Source organism: Spea bombifrons, chromosome 1, assembly GCF_027358695.1.
Source record: "Spea bombifrons isolate aSpeBom1 chromosome 1, aSpeBom1.2.pri, whole genome shotgun sequence".
Lineage (NCBI taxonomy): Eukaryota > Metazoa > Chordata > Amphibia > Anura > Pelobatidae > Spea > Spea bombifrons.
In genome coordinates, this window is record NC_071087.1 from 143,031,043 (window position 1) to 143,044,457 (window position 13,415).

Here is a 13,415-nt window from a genome sequence, read left to right on the forward strand (position 1 = left end):
CACTTATTTGACATTAAATAGTTATCTCTGCTAGGGTATGCTAAGGATATGACTGCGGTTCCTGTGCACATTGTAGTTCTAAGTTTGACCCTATGTCATTTTAATGATGCAATTGTTTTTTTGTTTTGTTTTTTTGTAGTATTTTTTCTATTATGTTAAATACGTGAATTGTAAGGAATCTAGCAGGTGTGTGAATTGTGAAAGTAAATTTGTCCGCGATCTCTCATATGTCACTCAGAATGATGAAAGGCCTTCCATGCACGCTCTGTGTTATTTGCATGGATTTTGAATATGAACATATTCTCTTGTACAGCCTCCATGTTTGTTAGATGCTGTTTGGCAAGTACTTGAGAGTATAAGTAGGAACCTTTGGACTTTGTGTAAGTCAGTCTAAAGGCAGAATGGACACAACGTTTCTTAATATAATTGTCAGGAGCTTACATAAGGCCAATATTTACACTGGGAGTCCGAAGTACATAAAAAAAGTATTTGCCTTAAGTCTCTTTACCAAGATATATCATTAACTATTTATACATGCAGACAAATTACTGTTGGCCCTAACACTTGGTTGTCCATTGTTTTTGTACTTTTTTCTCCATTAAACCCAGATTAGGCTTCCCTGCAGTTACCAGGTATTATTAATGCTTTTGGAACTGGCTTGTTATTCAGCAGATTTTTTATACATTATACTTCTCCATATATTTGTGCGTATAAAGGTATAGTTTCTTTAAAAAAAAAACCTCAAGTGCTAACTATGCAGAGTGTTTCAGCTCCGCTGCTCAGACCTTTGCTCTTTACTGCTAAAGTCTACGCTTTAATAAAAAGAACTGCTGTAATCATTTAAACGGGTTGTACTTACAAGCAGACTGAACTTTTACCCCAGCAAGCTGTTAGAGATTTCTTTCTAACCGGTAACAAGACACAGTTGCTTCCGAAGAATGGAACAGAATAACAGCCAGCCAGTGGATGACTTTTCCTTCAATGTTTTCTCAGTAACCCCTTATCAAAGCAATAGGCACGATACACAGGTGTCAGATGGCGACAAAGCAGGGGCTACTTTGCTGTTTTCTGGAATTTTTTTGGGACTGGTTGGTATCACCTTCACAGTGATGGGGTGGATAAGACGCGAAGGATTTGAAAGGTTTGAATGGACTCAGTTGTTGGGACCTATTTTGTTGTCAGTGGGTGTGACTTTTGCCCTTATTTCAGTGTGCAAGTTTAAAATGCTTTCCTGTAAATCATGTAAAAACAGTGAGGAGACAGCACTAGACACAGAGCAGCCTTCTGGAGCACAGTCCTTTGTCTTTACTGGGATAAATCAACCTATCACCTTTCATGGTGCCACTGTGGTCCAGTACATCCCTCCTCCCTACACAACTCAAGATGGTTTTCCAATGAGTGCCACATCAGTACCACCAATTCCCAGTGTGGGAAATGGAACAACATCACAACTGTGCCCACCACAGTATTACAGTATTTATCCCATGGACAACCCAACATTTCTGGAAGATGATTCATCTCCAAACCCACAATCCACAATCAATGGATATGAGAGGTCTGTGTGCTTATGTTATTTGTTGTTGCAAAAAAATATTTTATATTCATTAGTAAATTGAAGGTCTTTTGTAGGAGTCAAAGGGATATTTTTATAAAAACAATATCCATATTTAGATACATCATACTTGAAAATGTCTCTATTTCTACAGCTGTTGCACAAATGGGCAGGTCACGTTGAAACCTATTTTAGTATTTATTTTACTATGAAGGCGCTTTGAGTGGAGACTGCGCTTCACAACTGATCTTGCTGCGGAGGTCCTATGTAGGTCAAAATGTTACCTGTGCGGTCATACACATACATTCACAATAAAAGGTCACATTTGATGACTTTGGAAGTGTTGCAGCTCTTTTTATTTGTTCATCATGGCTAATTATCCTGGTTGTATTTGTAAACACAGTAGACACGCACCAGATGTTCTTTGAACTTCGAACACGATAGTTTTGTCAGTAGTGTAGTATGTTTAGGAATGGTTTTGATAGCCTCTCCTATAAAAAAAAAGACTCTAACACAGAAACAGCTTACTCATCTTTTATTTAGCATATGAAGCATTTTGGAAATGCAGTTTGGCATCATGGCTAAAGCTATAACCAAATAGAAAAAACACAACATTAGTGACAAATGCTTAAGGCCCCCATTGTTGCAAAGATTAGGAATCTCCCTTACTTGTTTTGGCGCATTCTTGGTTTACCCTGTACACATGGATCTTCCAGAATCAAGTATTATGCTCTCTGTTGCTGACTGTGTAGGGATATGATGTGATATCTGGTCACCATTAGTAACAGAGAGCCAAGTCTAAGATGAAAGGGACTAGAACTAGTAGACATCACTGGAAAGTGAGAGCAGAGACTTCATGGTCACTGGTTCCCCCATAACAAGGCCCAATCCTAATGTGTGTATTGCCACATTGAAAAATCAATCAAATTCTTTTAAAACTTTTTAATCTAATGCAGAATGGCTACATGGAGGCACGTTGCCTTTGATTGCTACTTTGCTTGTAATGCTGGAAATGAGTCTCTGTTCATCACAGCAGGTGCTGTATTAATAACTGCCAGGAGGAAAGGCGGCGTTCCCTTTTATTTATTTTATGTATACATGGATGTTGGTCAAAAGTTTTCCTAGTTGAAAAAGCCAAAATTAAGCTCAAGGCTCACATCCATGCTGCTCCTAAACACAAATATTAGTGTCCCAAACCCAGCCAAGCTCTAAAACACAATAGTAGAACTGATGCGGTGGAAGAACTTGCAGGACAAGAGGTGGCTTTCTGGTACCTTATTGCACACAGATAAGATGAGATATTATATACATTATATAAGAAGACAGTAGAACATAGTTAATGATTGATTAGAAAAGAGAATTTGTGCATCCTTATATGTACAGAATTCAGAGACAGCGTGGTATCAGCATTATATGGACTACATGATTTTAATTCCACTTTGAAGTAGATTTGTTGGAGGGGCTGTTAGCGCTTTATGAGATAAACCTTTATGACTGGTTGTAAATCAGTTGTGGACTTTTGTTTTTGATACTGAGGTGACTTATGTAAAGCATTAATGTTCATAAATTGCACTAAGTTGCTGCAAAAAGTTAATTAGTGGCAAATAACTGAGCCGAGCAAAGAGCAAACAGTTCTTATGTCGCATACATTATGTTTATTCTGTTTGCACCAGTGGAAATGACACATTTGCTTCTGTGGATATGATACAAATATTAGGTTTCATAACGCTGCAGATGCGAACTTGATACAGATCTGCGGAACTGCTTTGGCGTCTTCACGGAGGGAACATGGTCTCAAATAGCCCCAGCATTTGGGGTCCATTAAATCAACAAACATGACAGGATTAACTATGTTACTGTAAAATAAAATGTTGTAAATTAATGTTTTTAATAGATCTTCAAAATACTACAGTCATGGGCCTATTGTCTTCAAGTGACTACATTTTTTCCGAGACACATACACATATATGTAGAGTTTTCAGCCTTTTGAAGAGAAGATGTAAAGTGCTGCCCTTTGCACTTTGTGGGATGTATGAACCCAGAGAAGGAAATGAATTTCTCAGTTAAACATCACACTTAGGAATACAAAATAACCATTCGGCCCATTTTTGCTGATGTAAGGCTCAGGTTTTAATCAGTCCGTGATCTTGTCTTAGATAGCTTTATGCCTATCCCATTCCTGTTTAAACTCCCTCACTGTATTAGTCTCTAACACTTCCGATGGGATGCTATTTCATTTATCTACCACCCTCTCAGTACATTACATCAGAACACGAGATGTGACGTCGTGTTCTAACGTTTCTCCTCTTCTGAAATAAACTTCCCTTCTGACCAGCAGCATGCATGTGCTGGTCAGCGCCATATAAAATGTATGCATATTTATATATAAATAGCCAGTGTACCCATTCTTATTTCAAGACTGACGAGGGTCACTACCTTTGTGTAATATGACAAAAAATTCCGTTAACAGGTAGCGACATGGAAGCGCGTTTTATGAGCTGTAAATAAATGAAGTTACATTTTAATCCATTCAGCACCAGAGCTATTTCACTCTAGTAAAAATTAGTCATTATGTGTAAAAAAAAAAAACAAGTTAGCCTTGTTGTGTCATTTACATATTTGCCTGTGCTACACAGAAGGAACATGGTGCTTGTTGTGTTGGGAATTGTGGGAGCCAATGGGGTCTCTCCTCTGTGGCAGGGGTAATCGCGGCAACACAGACAGGGTGTGATCACTGGGATTAGCCAATCACAGTGTCTGCATGAAGTGATTCATTGTCAGGGCCATAGCTTCCATGGGGCAAGTGATGCAGTTGGTCCAGGTGCCACAGGGTCAGGGGCATATTTGAGCCACTCAGTTGCAATCCTCCTTCGTCACCTCTGCTTTCAGAATGGTATATGGCATCATGCGCATAGAAATGGAACCCATAGCCTAAATTTTGAAGCCCACCTTTTATGAGAACATATAATTCCATGGAGAGAGGAAAGGGCTAACAGTGAAACAAAATGTAGGTAATATATTTTCTCATGTTATACTATGATTTTCCACCTTTGTTGGTTTAATTATATTTACTTGTGTGCCTATCACCTTTTTTTAAGCTACAGGTTTCAATTAGCTTCCATGCACCAAGTGATGCCTATAGCCACTTTCATTCACTTCTTTATTGAAGCCTCCTTGCTTTAATTAAATGTGAGCTTCCTGTGTATAATGGAAACCTTGTAGGGACATTTAAACATGCAAAACTAATGTAAGGGCTATGGATGTTGGCCGATTGGCAGATCCTCTACACACAGAAAAGCTTGAAAAATCATAGAGAGGGAGCCTCCTGGGTTCACTTTGCAAAGCATGTATCTCATACAAAGATTTCAGGATGGAATGGGTATTCTTCAGATGCTTCAAAATAGTATATTTGATCTTCATTTTTCTTTGATAGATTTCACAGTGTAGCTGAAGAATATATATATACTATATGACCAAAACTATTATTAAACTAATTATCCAGTGTAGGTGTTTCAGCCGCACCCATTACTAACAGGTGTATAAAATCAAGCTAATAGACAGCCATCTCCATCGACAAACATTGGTGGTAGATTGGGTTGTACAGAAGAGCTCAGTGACTTTACACATGATATCAGAGGATGCCACCTTTGCCACAATTTAGTTTGGGAGATTTCACCCCTGCTAGATCTGCCATGAAGTGGTAGACCATGCACACTCACAGAGTGGGGTTGTTGAGAACTGAAGCACATCCCCCCCAGTAACTCATGCGGGGGGGACCAATAATTAAGAAATCCCCCCAGGGCCGTAGGAACCCCCCCCAATAGAAACGCAGCAAATGCGGCCCGCAAGACCTCAAGGTGCGGCCCGCGTAAGATCGGCAGCCAGGGCAACCGATCTTACGCGATCCGCACCTCGAGCCCTGCTACTTACCTGTGGGAGGGTCTTCTGTACTGCACAGAGGAACCGGAACCTAGCAGAGTTCACGTGACAATACATCACATCCTCTGTGCAGTACCAGAGAACGCAGAGGGAGGCTGCGCCCTCTGCTGAAGACTGTGAGCGGCATCGAGGAGCTGCAGTGCAGGTAAGGGGGTGTTTAAAACCTGTTTGAATGAGTAAGCGTGATTGAGGGAATGAATCTGTGAATGAATGAATGAGTAGATGAATGAATGAATGAATGAATGAATGAGTGTGTGTGTGATAGAATGGATGTGTAAGTGCTGGAACCTAGGCATGATTGGACTGTGATTGATGTTAGCAATCACACTCCTATCATGCCAAGTCAGCCAGTACATGCTGAAACATAGCTAGCTGCCCTTGTGTATTGATGCTGCCAGCAGTATGGGGTCTGCACATCACTTACAGCCACCGTGTACTAACATGTACTGGCTGACTTGGCATGATAGGAGTGTGATTGCTAACAGCAATCACAGTCTCATCATGCCTAGGTTACAGCATTTACTGGTTGGATGTGTAAGTGCTGGAACCTAGGCATGATGGGACTGTGATTGCTGTTAGCAATCACACTCCTATCATGCCAAGTCAGCCAGTACATGCTGAAACCTGGCTAGCTGCCCCCTTGTGTATTGATGCTGCCAGCAGTATGGGGTCTGCACATCACTTACAGCCACCCTGTACCAGCATCTACTGGCTGACTTGGCATGATAGGAGTGTGATTGCTAACAGCAATCACAGTCCCATCATACCTAGGTTACAGCATTTACTGGTTGGATGTGTAAGTTCTGGAACCTAGGCATGATGGGACTGTGATTGCTGTTAGCAATCACACTCCTTTCATGCCAAGTCAGCCAGTACATGCTGAAACATAGCTAGCTGCCCCCCTTGTGTATTGATGCTGCCAGCAGTATGGGGTCTGCACATCACTTACAGCCACCCTGTACCAGCATGTACTGCCTGCCTGGGTATGACTCCTATCATGCCAAGTCATGTTGCTATTTTTTTTGTCCAATTGTGGTGTGTTACCTACTTTTATTAAAAATGTGAGTTTTTATTATTATTTTTAAATGTGGGGGGTCATTTTCGGTTTTGGCTAAGTGAACCGTGAATGTTTTTGTCCAGAATTTTCATTTTGGTGCATCCCTAGAATAAATAGAACTATTTCATTTTTAATTATCCTGAGTCCTGAATTTGTAGTCACAAAACTTTCTAGGCCCAGAAATCAGTGAGAGGAAAAGTAAACATTTTGTGTCATTTACTTTATTTTAATCTGCATATTTTATTAAAGGCCATATTTTCTCACAGTGAAAAATGAGTGCGGCCCGCGCACGTATACAATTCTGATGAAGTGGCCCACTGCAGAAAAAACTTGAACACCCCTGGGGTAGACAGTGAGAAGGGGGGGTAGGGAGAGGGTAGCTAGTGAGAAGGGGGGGGTAGGGAGAGGGTAGCTAGTGAGAAGGGGGGGTAGGGAGAGGGTAGCTAGTGTGAAGGGGGTGGTAGGGAGAGGGTAGCTAGTGAGAAGGGGGCGATAGGGAGAGGGTAGCTAGTGAGAAGGGAGGGTAGGGAGAGGGTAGCTAGTGAGAAGGGAGGGTAGGGAGGGGGGTAGATAGTAAGAAAGTGTGAGAGGGGGTAGATAGTGTGAGAAAGTGGGGATCTGATGGGGGAAAAAGCTGTCCCCCCAGATTTTTAGGGGTTCCTACGCCCATGCACATAGCGCATAAAAATTACATGTCCTCTGTAGCATCACTCGCTATAGAAAGCAACATTAGTCCATAAAAAGAGTTTGGTATAGAGGAACTCAAATGGCCTGCACACCGCTCAAGCCTTAACTCCATTGAATCTTTCTGATGATTTGGAATGTTGATTGAGAGCAATGCCTTCTCGTCCAACACCAGTGTCTATCAGGATTCTGTTTGATCCTATGCTAATGATCCATACCAGGATTATACAGTATACTATTCCTATCCAACTCCAAAACTACCCTTTTAAAAACCCTCACTGAACACCAAAACATCATTCAGTCTTTGCTTCAAGATTAAATGCTGTGAGGTTTACTGGCAGTAATACAGAAATCCGGAATTCCAGGTGGAACCAGCCAGTGATGGCAATCCCTGTCCTTCTAATAAAAACACTGTTTCCCTGTATGGAGGATTCTTCAGTTCCAGCCTATCCTTGCTGTAGACATTTGATATCCCTGCTGTACCTGTGAAGATCCAGTGTATCCGGACTGGTACCTCTACACCTGAATGGGGATATTCTAATTTCGTATTTGCATGAGAAACCTGCAAACATTGATCAACATTACCTGTTCCTGTTTGCAGTATCTGCTGAAACTGCAGTACATATACTCTATGCTCTATTGTTTTTGCGAGTTGTTAATATTGCAACATATACATTCCTTCTGGGAAACAAAGACATAACAACTCACCTGTTACTTTTGCAATTAACCTGGGATCTTTGCCAAGTCCTTGTTATATGTAAAGAGACATTATTGACAAGAAGATATTTTGTACTAACCCCATTCTGCTTAAGTTAGGAAACTGCCAAGTCTTTCTGTGCATTACTTTCTTGTGGACATTTAAGAAACTTTTGAGATTCAAGTGACTTTTTTTTAGTTTAAAGAAATGCATTTACTACAAACTAAAGAATTTAATTGGATTCCCGATTGTGTTAATTATTATGTGCAGAAACTATAAAAGAGAAAACTAAAAGAGTGACAATGCAATATATTGCCAGGTAAATGTTTCATGGTCCATTCTGCCACCACAGATTAATTGTGACCTAAAAATCATAATGTCACAGAATGTCATAAGGAATGCAAACAGCTTAATCTACTGTTTATTCACTGTTAATTTACTAATTTACATGATACATAAATGCAGCTGATATACCTTTATCACTTTTTTTTGTCATTCCAGGGGTCCAGATGCTGGAGGTCTACCTGATGACCTCCATGGAACAAGTATGCACAGAGATCCCCCTCCATTATATGAAGAAATATTCCCGGAAAGGAAGTAATTAAAAAATACCAAGCTTCTATCTTGCATAAGAAAAATCCTGTTTTTTATGAACATTAGTTTTCCAACTTATGATTGAGTACAAAGTCCTTCTAAAAAATGTTTTCTACTAAAACCAAGTTAATATCTTTCTGTGTCTGAGAATGAGAAGGGTCAGGAGAATCAACAGCATTGTTTTACTCTTTGCTGTGTTTCCTGTATTTGTTTGGATCAGATGTTAAGGAAAATTTATATCAATTCCTTTTTGACAGATCTTTACACTAGAATATATCAAGGATGAGACTGGAAAAGTACTCTTTACACTCAGTGCCAAACAATGACAATTATCAGTTGTTTTTATGATAACAGAGGTGATCCATGTGAAACAACCTTTATTGAAAAGTTCCAATATTGTGCCATAGAGCATAGAAGTCTCTGGTTCCCAAGCCTGATTGGCATGACCCCCTTCATACTGGGAGAATACCCAAATTATATCCTTGCTGTGCATCATAACTGGTAATGCACCACTTTCTCCCATGTGGTAGAACCCTAGCTGCCCCCACCACTCAACTCCAGTGTGACTTCTCTATGAGGGAGATCTCTGAGTCAGCCTAGGCCACAAAACATCACTGGTTATGCAGTAGTTATGTCATTTCAATAGCCTTTTAAAACATTTACACATCAGTTATTACACATCAGATATTTGGGGTTCTTGGTCACCTCTTAATTGACCTGCAGTTACAGATATGGCTGTAAATGACGTAGTATAATTTTTGGACCAAGCCTGACATTATTACAATTTGGGGGCTCTGGTGACAATGTTTACACAGACACAGATCATTAGGATTTAATGTTAGAGCTTTTAATTCACCTATAAGCTGCGTAAATTGTTGGTGCTATATAAATAAAAGATAATAATAATAAATAATAACCACAGAAGACACCTGAAAAAGATGCATTCTCGTGTTTAGTCAGTTTGCATTCTAGATGAATCATTTTGTGTTCATATAGACAGCCCTACCATATAAGCATCTTTTGCATGGGCTTAACCTCGATCAGGTTAAATGTGTAAAGTATAATTAATAGTTAAAAAGTGAAAAGCATTATGCAGATTATGCATTTCTGATAGATTCCATGAGCATGGCTAACTCTAGCCTAGAGCTCCTTGAATACACTGTCTACATAGTTGGGGAATGCAGACATATGCTTGACAAGAACCTGGCCGGTATGAGCTAAGGTTGTCGGGAGTAGCTTTTGTGTGTAATATGATTGAGGGCAACCACTTTACTTGGTTGGTGTTTTCCCACTGACTGCTGGTATCCAGTAACAGTGGCCCACTTTTTTTGCACCTTGAAATATAGCATATGCCAAAGAGAGTTAAATATTATGTAATTGTTTTGAATATAATAGTTCTTTATAAGGAATACTCAGTCTCCAAATCACACACACAATAACATATCTAGACACTCGCACTAACATATACACTAACACACAAGCACACAGACACAAACGTACACAATCAGACACAATCAGTACTAACACACATCCATGTAGAGCCCTGCGCCGGACTGCTTTTTGAATCCCGCCTGCTCCCGCAATGTGGGTGTTCCGCTCCCGCCCGCTCCCGCCACATTTGTGGCCAATCCCGCCCGCTCCCGCCACATTTGTGGCCAATCACGCCCGCCTCCTTACCTGATTTCCCGTGCAGTCCCGCAAGACTGCCCTCGAGTTGTTCCCTCACAGCGTTTCTTCTCTTGCTCCGCCCAGGAACAAGGCGGAGTCACAGGAAGTGACCTCACATCACGTGACTCCGCCTTGTTCATGGGCTGAGCAATATAGGAGACACTGTAATGGAGCAGCGAGAAGGCATCCTTGCAGGACTGCGCGGGATTACCGGGACCCGCAGGTACAGTGCCTGACCGCCCGCTCCCGCCCGCAGCACCAGCAAGACCGCCCGCGCCCGCAAGTTTTTTGGCGGGTCCCACGGGACCCGCAGGACCCGCCTCCCAATGCAGTCCTCTACATCCATGCACACACACTTACATACCCAGACACTTACACTAACATACCCAGAAACACAGATACACACAGTAACAAGCACACACTAATGCACGCACCATACAAAAACATTAGCACACATGGACACATAAACTAATATTAACATTCATTCAAGGACTCACACTAACACACCCTCCCACCTAGACACTCAAACTAATGTACTGAGAAACACTACCACAACCAGACACTCAACAGTAACATACACATCCAGCCACACTAACATACCAAAACACTAACACACACACTAACACATACACTAACACATATATCTGCAGACGCTAATACACAAAAGTACCCAGACCTACAGATACTCACACTAACACACACTAACATACCCAGACATATACTCACAGTCTCGCATATAATCAGACACACACAAACACATGCCTGCCCAGACACTCACACTGACAGACATATTAACCCCCACACACACGCTGACACTAACACAACCAGACACTCAACAGTAACATATGCATGCACCAGACACTAACATACAAGTACACATACACACACACAGTCACAAACACTAACATAACTAGACACACATAATAAACCTAGACACACACTTACCCCACTTGTGAAGCCTCAGCCAGTCCTTAATGCAGCTGGCACAGAGTGCTATACTATTCAGTGGGGTCATGTGACATTACATGTCCCGGCAGTGTTACGCTGGAAAAGTTGCCTAGATTAGTGTGTGCTGAAGCTGCAAATGAAAAAAGCATTGTACTTTGCAAAGATAATTCTGTTTTAGGTGTGAGATTGATACATAGGTGCATCTTACCTCGGGTCATTACTTTAATAAAGTACTACATTTTTATGTTTCACGTTATCATTCTATGAAGTGCCCTTTGTTTTATGCTTCTGTTTGCGCATGAGAATGAAGAGTATGGAGGAGCCATTTGGAGGAAGAAAGCAGGTGAATTTGTATTAATCACACTCTGGAGAATGAGGGAAGCAGGTCACCTCGAAATAAGATTGTGGAATTGTAATATGACTGCTTGATGCATTAGATTTGGTGCTTTTTCTGCCAATGGAGGACAGTTGAAGGTCACTATAATTTTATTTGTAGCTTGTTAGTCTTGTGACATAAACAAAGGATATTAATATATTGAAAATCCCTGTTGCCATAAACTGAAAAAAACTTCAAAAGTTGTTTTTGTTTTTATGAAAGAGACCTGCTAAAGTTTATATGATTACCATGGAACATCACTCAGTTCATGGTTTATATATATATGGTGGAACACTATTTCTCATTTCTACTCAAACCCGTGTAAGATCATTAAGGACATCACACTCTATTTCTAAATTACCTTTTTTAGTTTAGTACAATATCTGCTTAGGTACCCTATAGTTAAATCCAAATGCCCTTTGATGACTTCTGATAATTATTATTTTATTTTTTTACAGTGATGAAAATAGAACTACAACCCATAATCTGGCTCAGTTGTGACAGCGGCTTTATACAGCATGAAAAAAGTGTCTTGTGTCTTCTTTTATACACAGCTACCCTTAAATATGTCTTATTTTACACAATTTTGCACCTAAATATGCTCTGATGTAATTTCTATATACCTACAGTTTTAGTGAAAAGCGATACCATTTATTGGCCAACATAGAAAAAGTTGTTGAGTCAAATAAACTTTTGGGACCTCTGGTGTCTATTCTTTGTCTGACCCCCCCTGAGGTTCTAAGAGATTATGTGACTCCACATCTTTTTTATGTTGGCCTATTAAAAGGTGTCATATTTTGCTAAAGACTCGTGGACCAACATGGCTATATAACTTTATGTTACTTAGAAACCAGAATGAGAAGAAAATTAAACCCAGCCCCAGGGAAAGATTACTTGGTTGACATTGTATACGTTGGTTGTATTTGTGTATGACTGTTAAAATAATTGCTGACATGTCTAAGCCTCTGCTCCTCAATGACACAAAGTCATGTTACCATACAAAAATCCCAAGGCTACAGGACTCCAAACAGCGCAGGGCCAATTCATAGAGGTGAGAGCCCATGGTAGCAGCATGGCAGCCCAAACCTTGTGTGAGCGTGCTAGAGTGAACGTGTGTGAGAGTAAGTATGTTTTAGTGTTTTTGTGTGTTAGTGACAGTTGGGGGGGGTTAGATTTACATGCCCCCAAGCCAGAAAATGTCAGTCCTCCCCTGGTGGCTACTTCCTCTTTAAAAGTCCCAACATAGTTAACATTTTAGTGTTTTGTATAAAAAAAATAAAATGCTACATGAATTTAAAGAAAATTGCTACATTTTATTATTACCCACCTGTTAACTGTGCAAGTTCATGTAGAATAGATTCTAATTTTGTGAAAAACCAGACACACTTGGTAGATGTTTCATAAGACAATAAAGTATGTGCCAATCCCTAAAAACAAACAATATCTACGTTGTAGGCGAGCTGGGACACCTGGGGTGCAGATGATTTTTTTATGGCACAACCTTCTTATTCTCAAGTCATGTACGTTCTTGCACAACTAGGACATTCATAACCAAACTGAAACACGCACACACATATAGTGATAGCCTTGGGCAGTGTTTGACTCCTTAAGCAACAGCCAAAGTTATGAGCTGTGACTGGTAAACCTTTGTTTTTGTTGGAAAATCATCGTTGCCGTTAGTTAAGGCAAGACGAGTTTTACCATACGCAGGTATTTCTCGTTTCCCCTGTCTACCTCAATCTTTTCTATTACCTCTTCTTTCACTCCCTCCTTTTTAATCCAATCACAGCGTATCTTTCCTTAGTCCTGATCCGCATTTATCTGTTTATTTTTAATCAGGAGTCGGTTTATTCACGTGGACATAAATGCTAAATATGCATACCTAAGTAATCAAATCATC

General features: G+C 40.4%; 1 protein-coding gene across 1 annotated transcript; it reads left to right on the plus strand.

The window, feature by feature from the left end:
* The first annotated feature begins 861 nt into the window (after positions 1 to 861).
* On the plus strand, positions 862 to 12,408 carry TMEM174 (transmembrane protein 174). The gene is made up of 3 exons (XM_053457882.1): positions 862 to 1,555; positions 8,431 to 8,526; positions 11,974 to 12,408. The coding sequence occupies exons 1-3, from the start codon at positions 939 to 941 to the stop codon at positions 12,014 to 12,016; spliced, it is 756 nt and encodes a 251-aa protein (XP_053313857.1). The 5' UTR covers positions 862 to 938; the 3' UTR covers positions 12,017 to 12,408.
* Positions 12,409 to 13,415: the final 1,007 nt, after the last annotated feature.

Excerpts from the sequence above, each read along its gene's own strand:
- TMEM174 (XM_053457882.1), top strand. The coding sequence starts at position 939 with ATGGAACAGAATAACAGCCAGCCAGTGGATGACTTTTCCTTCAATGTT. Across the intron at positions 1,556-8,430 it reads ACAATCAATGGATATGAGAG|GGGTCCAGATGCTGGAGGTC; the intron begins GTCTGTGTGCTT and ends TTGTCATTCCAG. Across the intron at positions 8,527-11,973 it reads GAAATATTCCCGGAAAGGAA|TGATGAAAATAGAACTACAA; the intron begins GTAATTAAAAAA and ends ATTTTTTTACAG.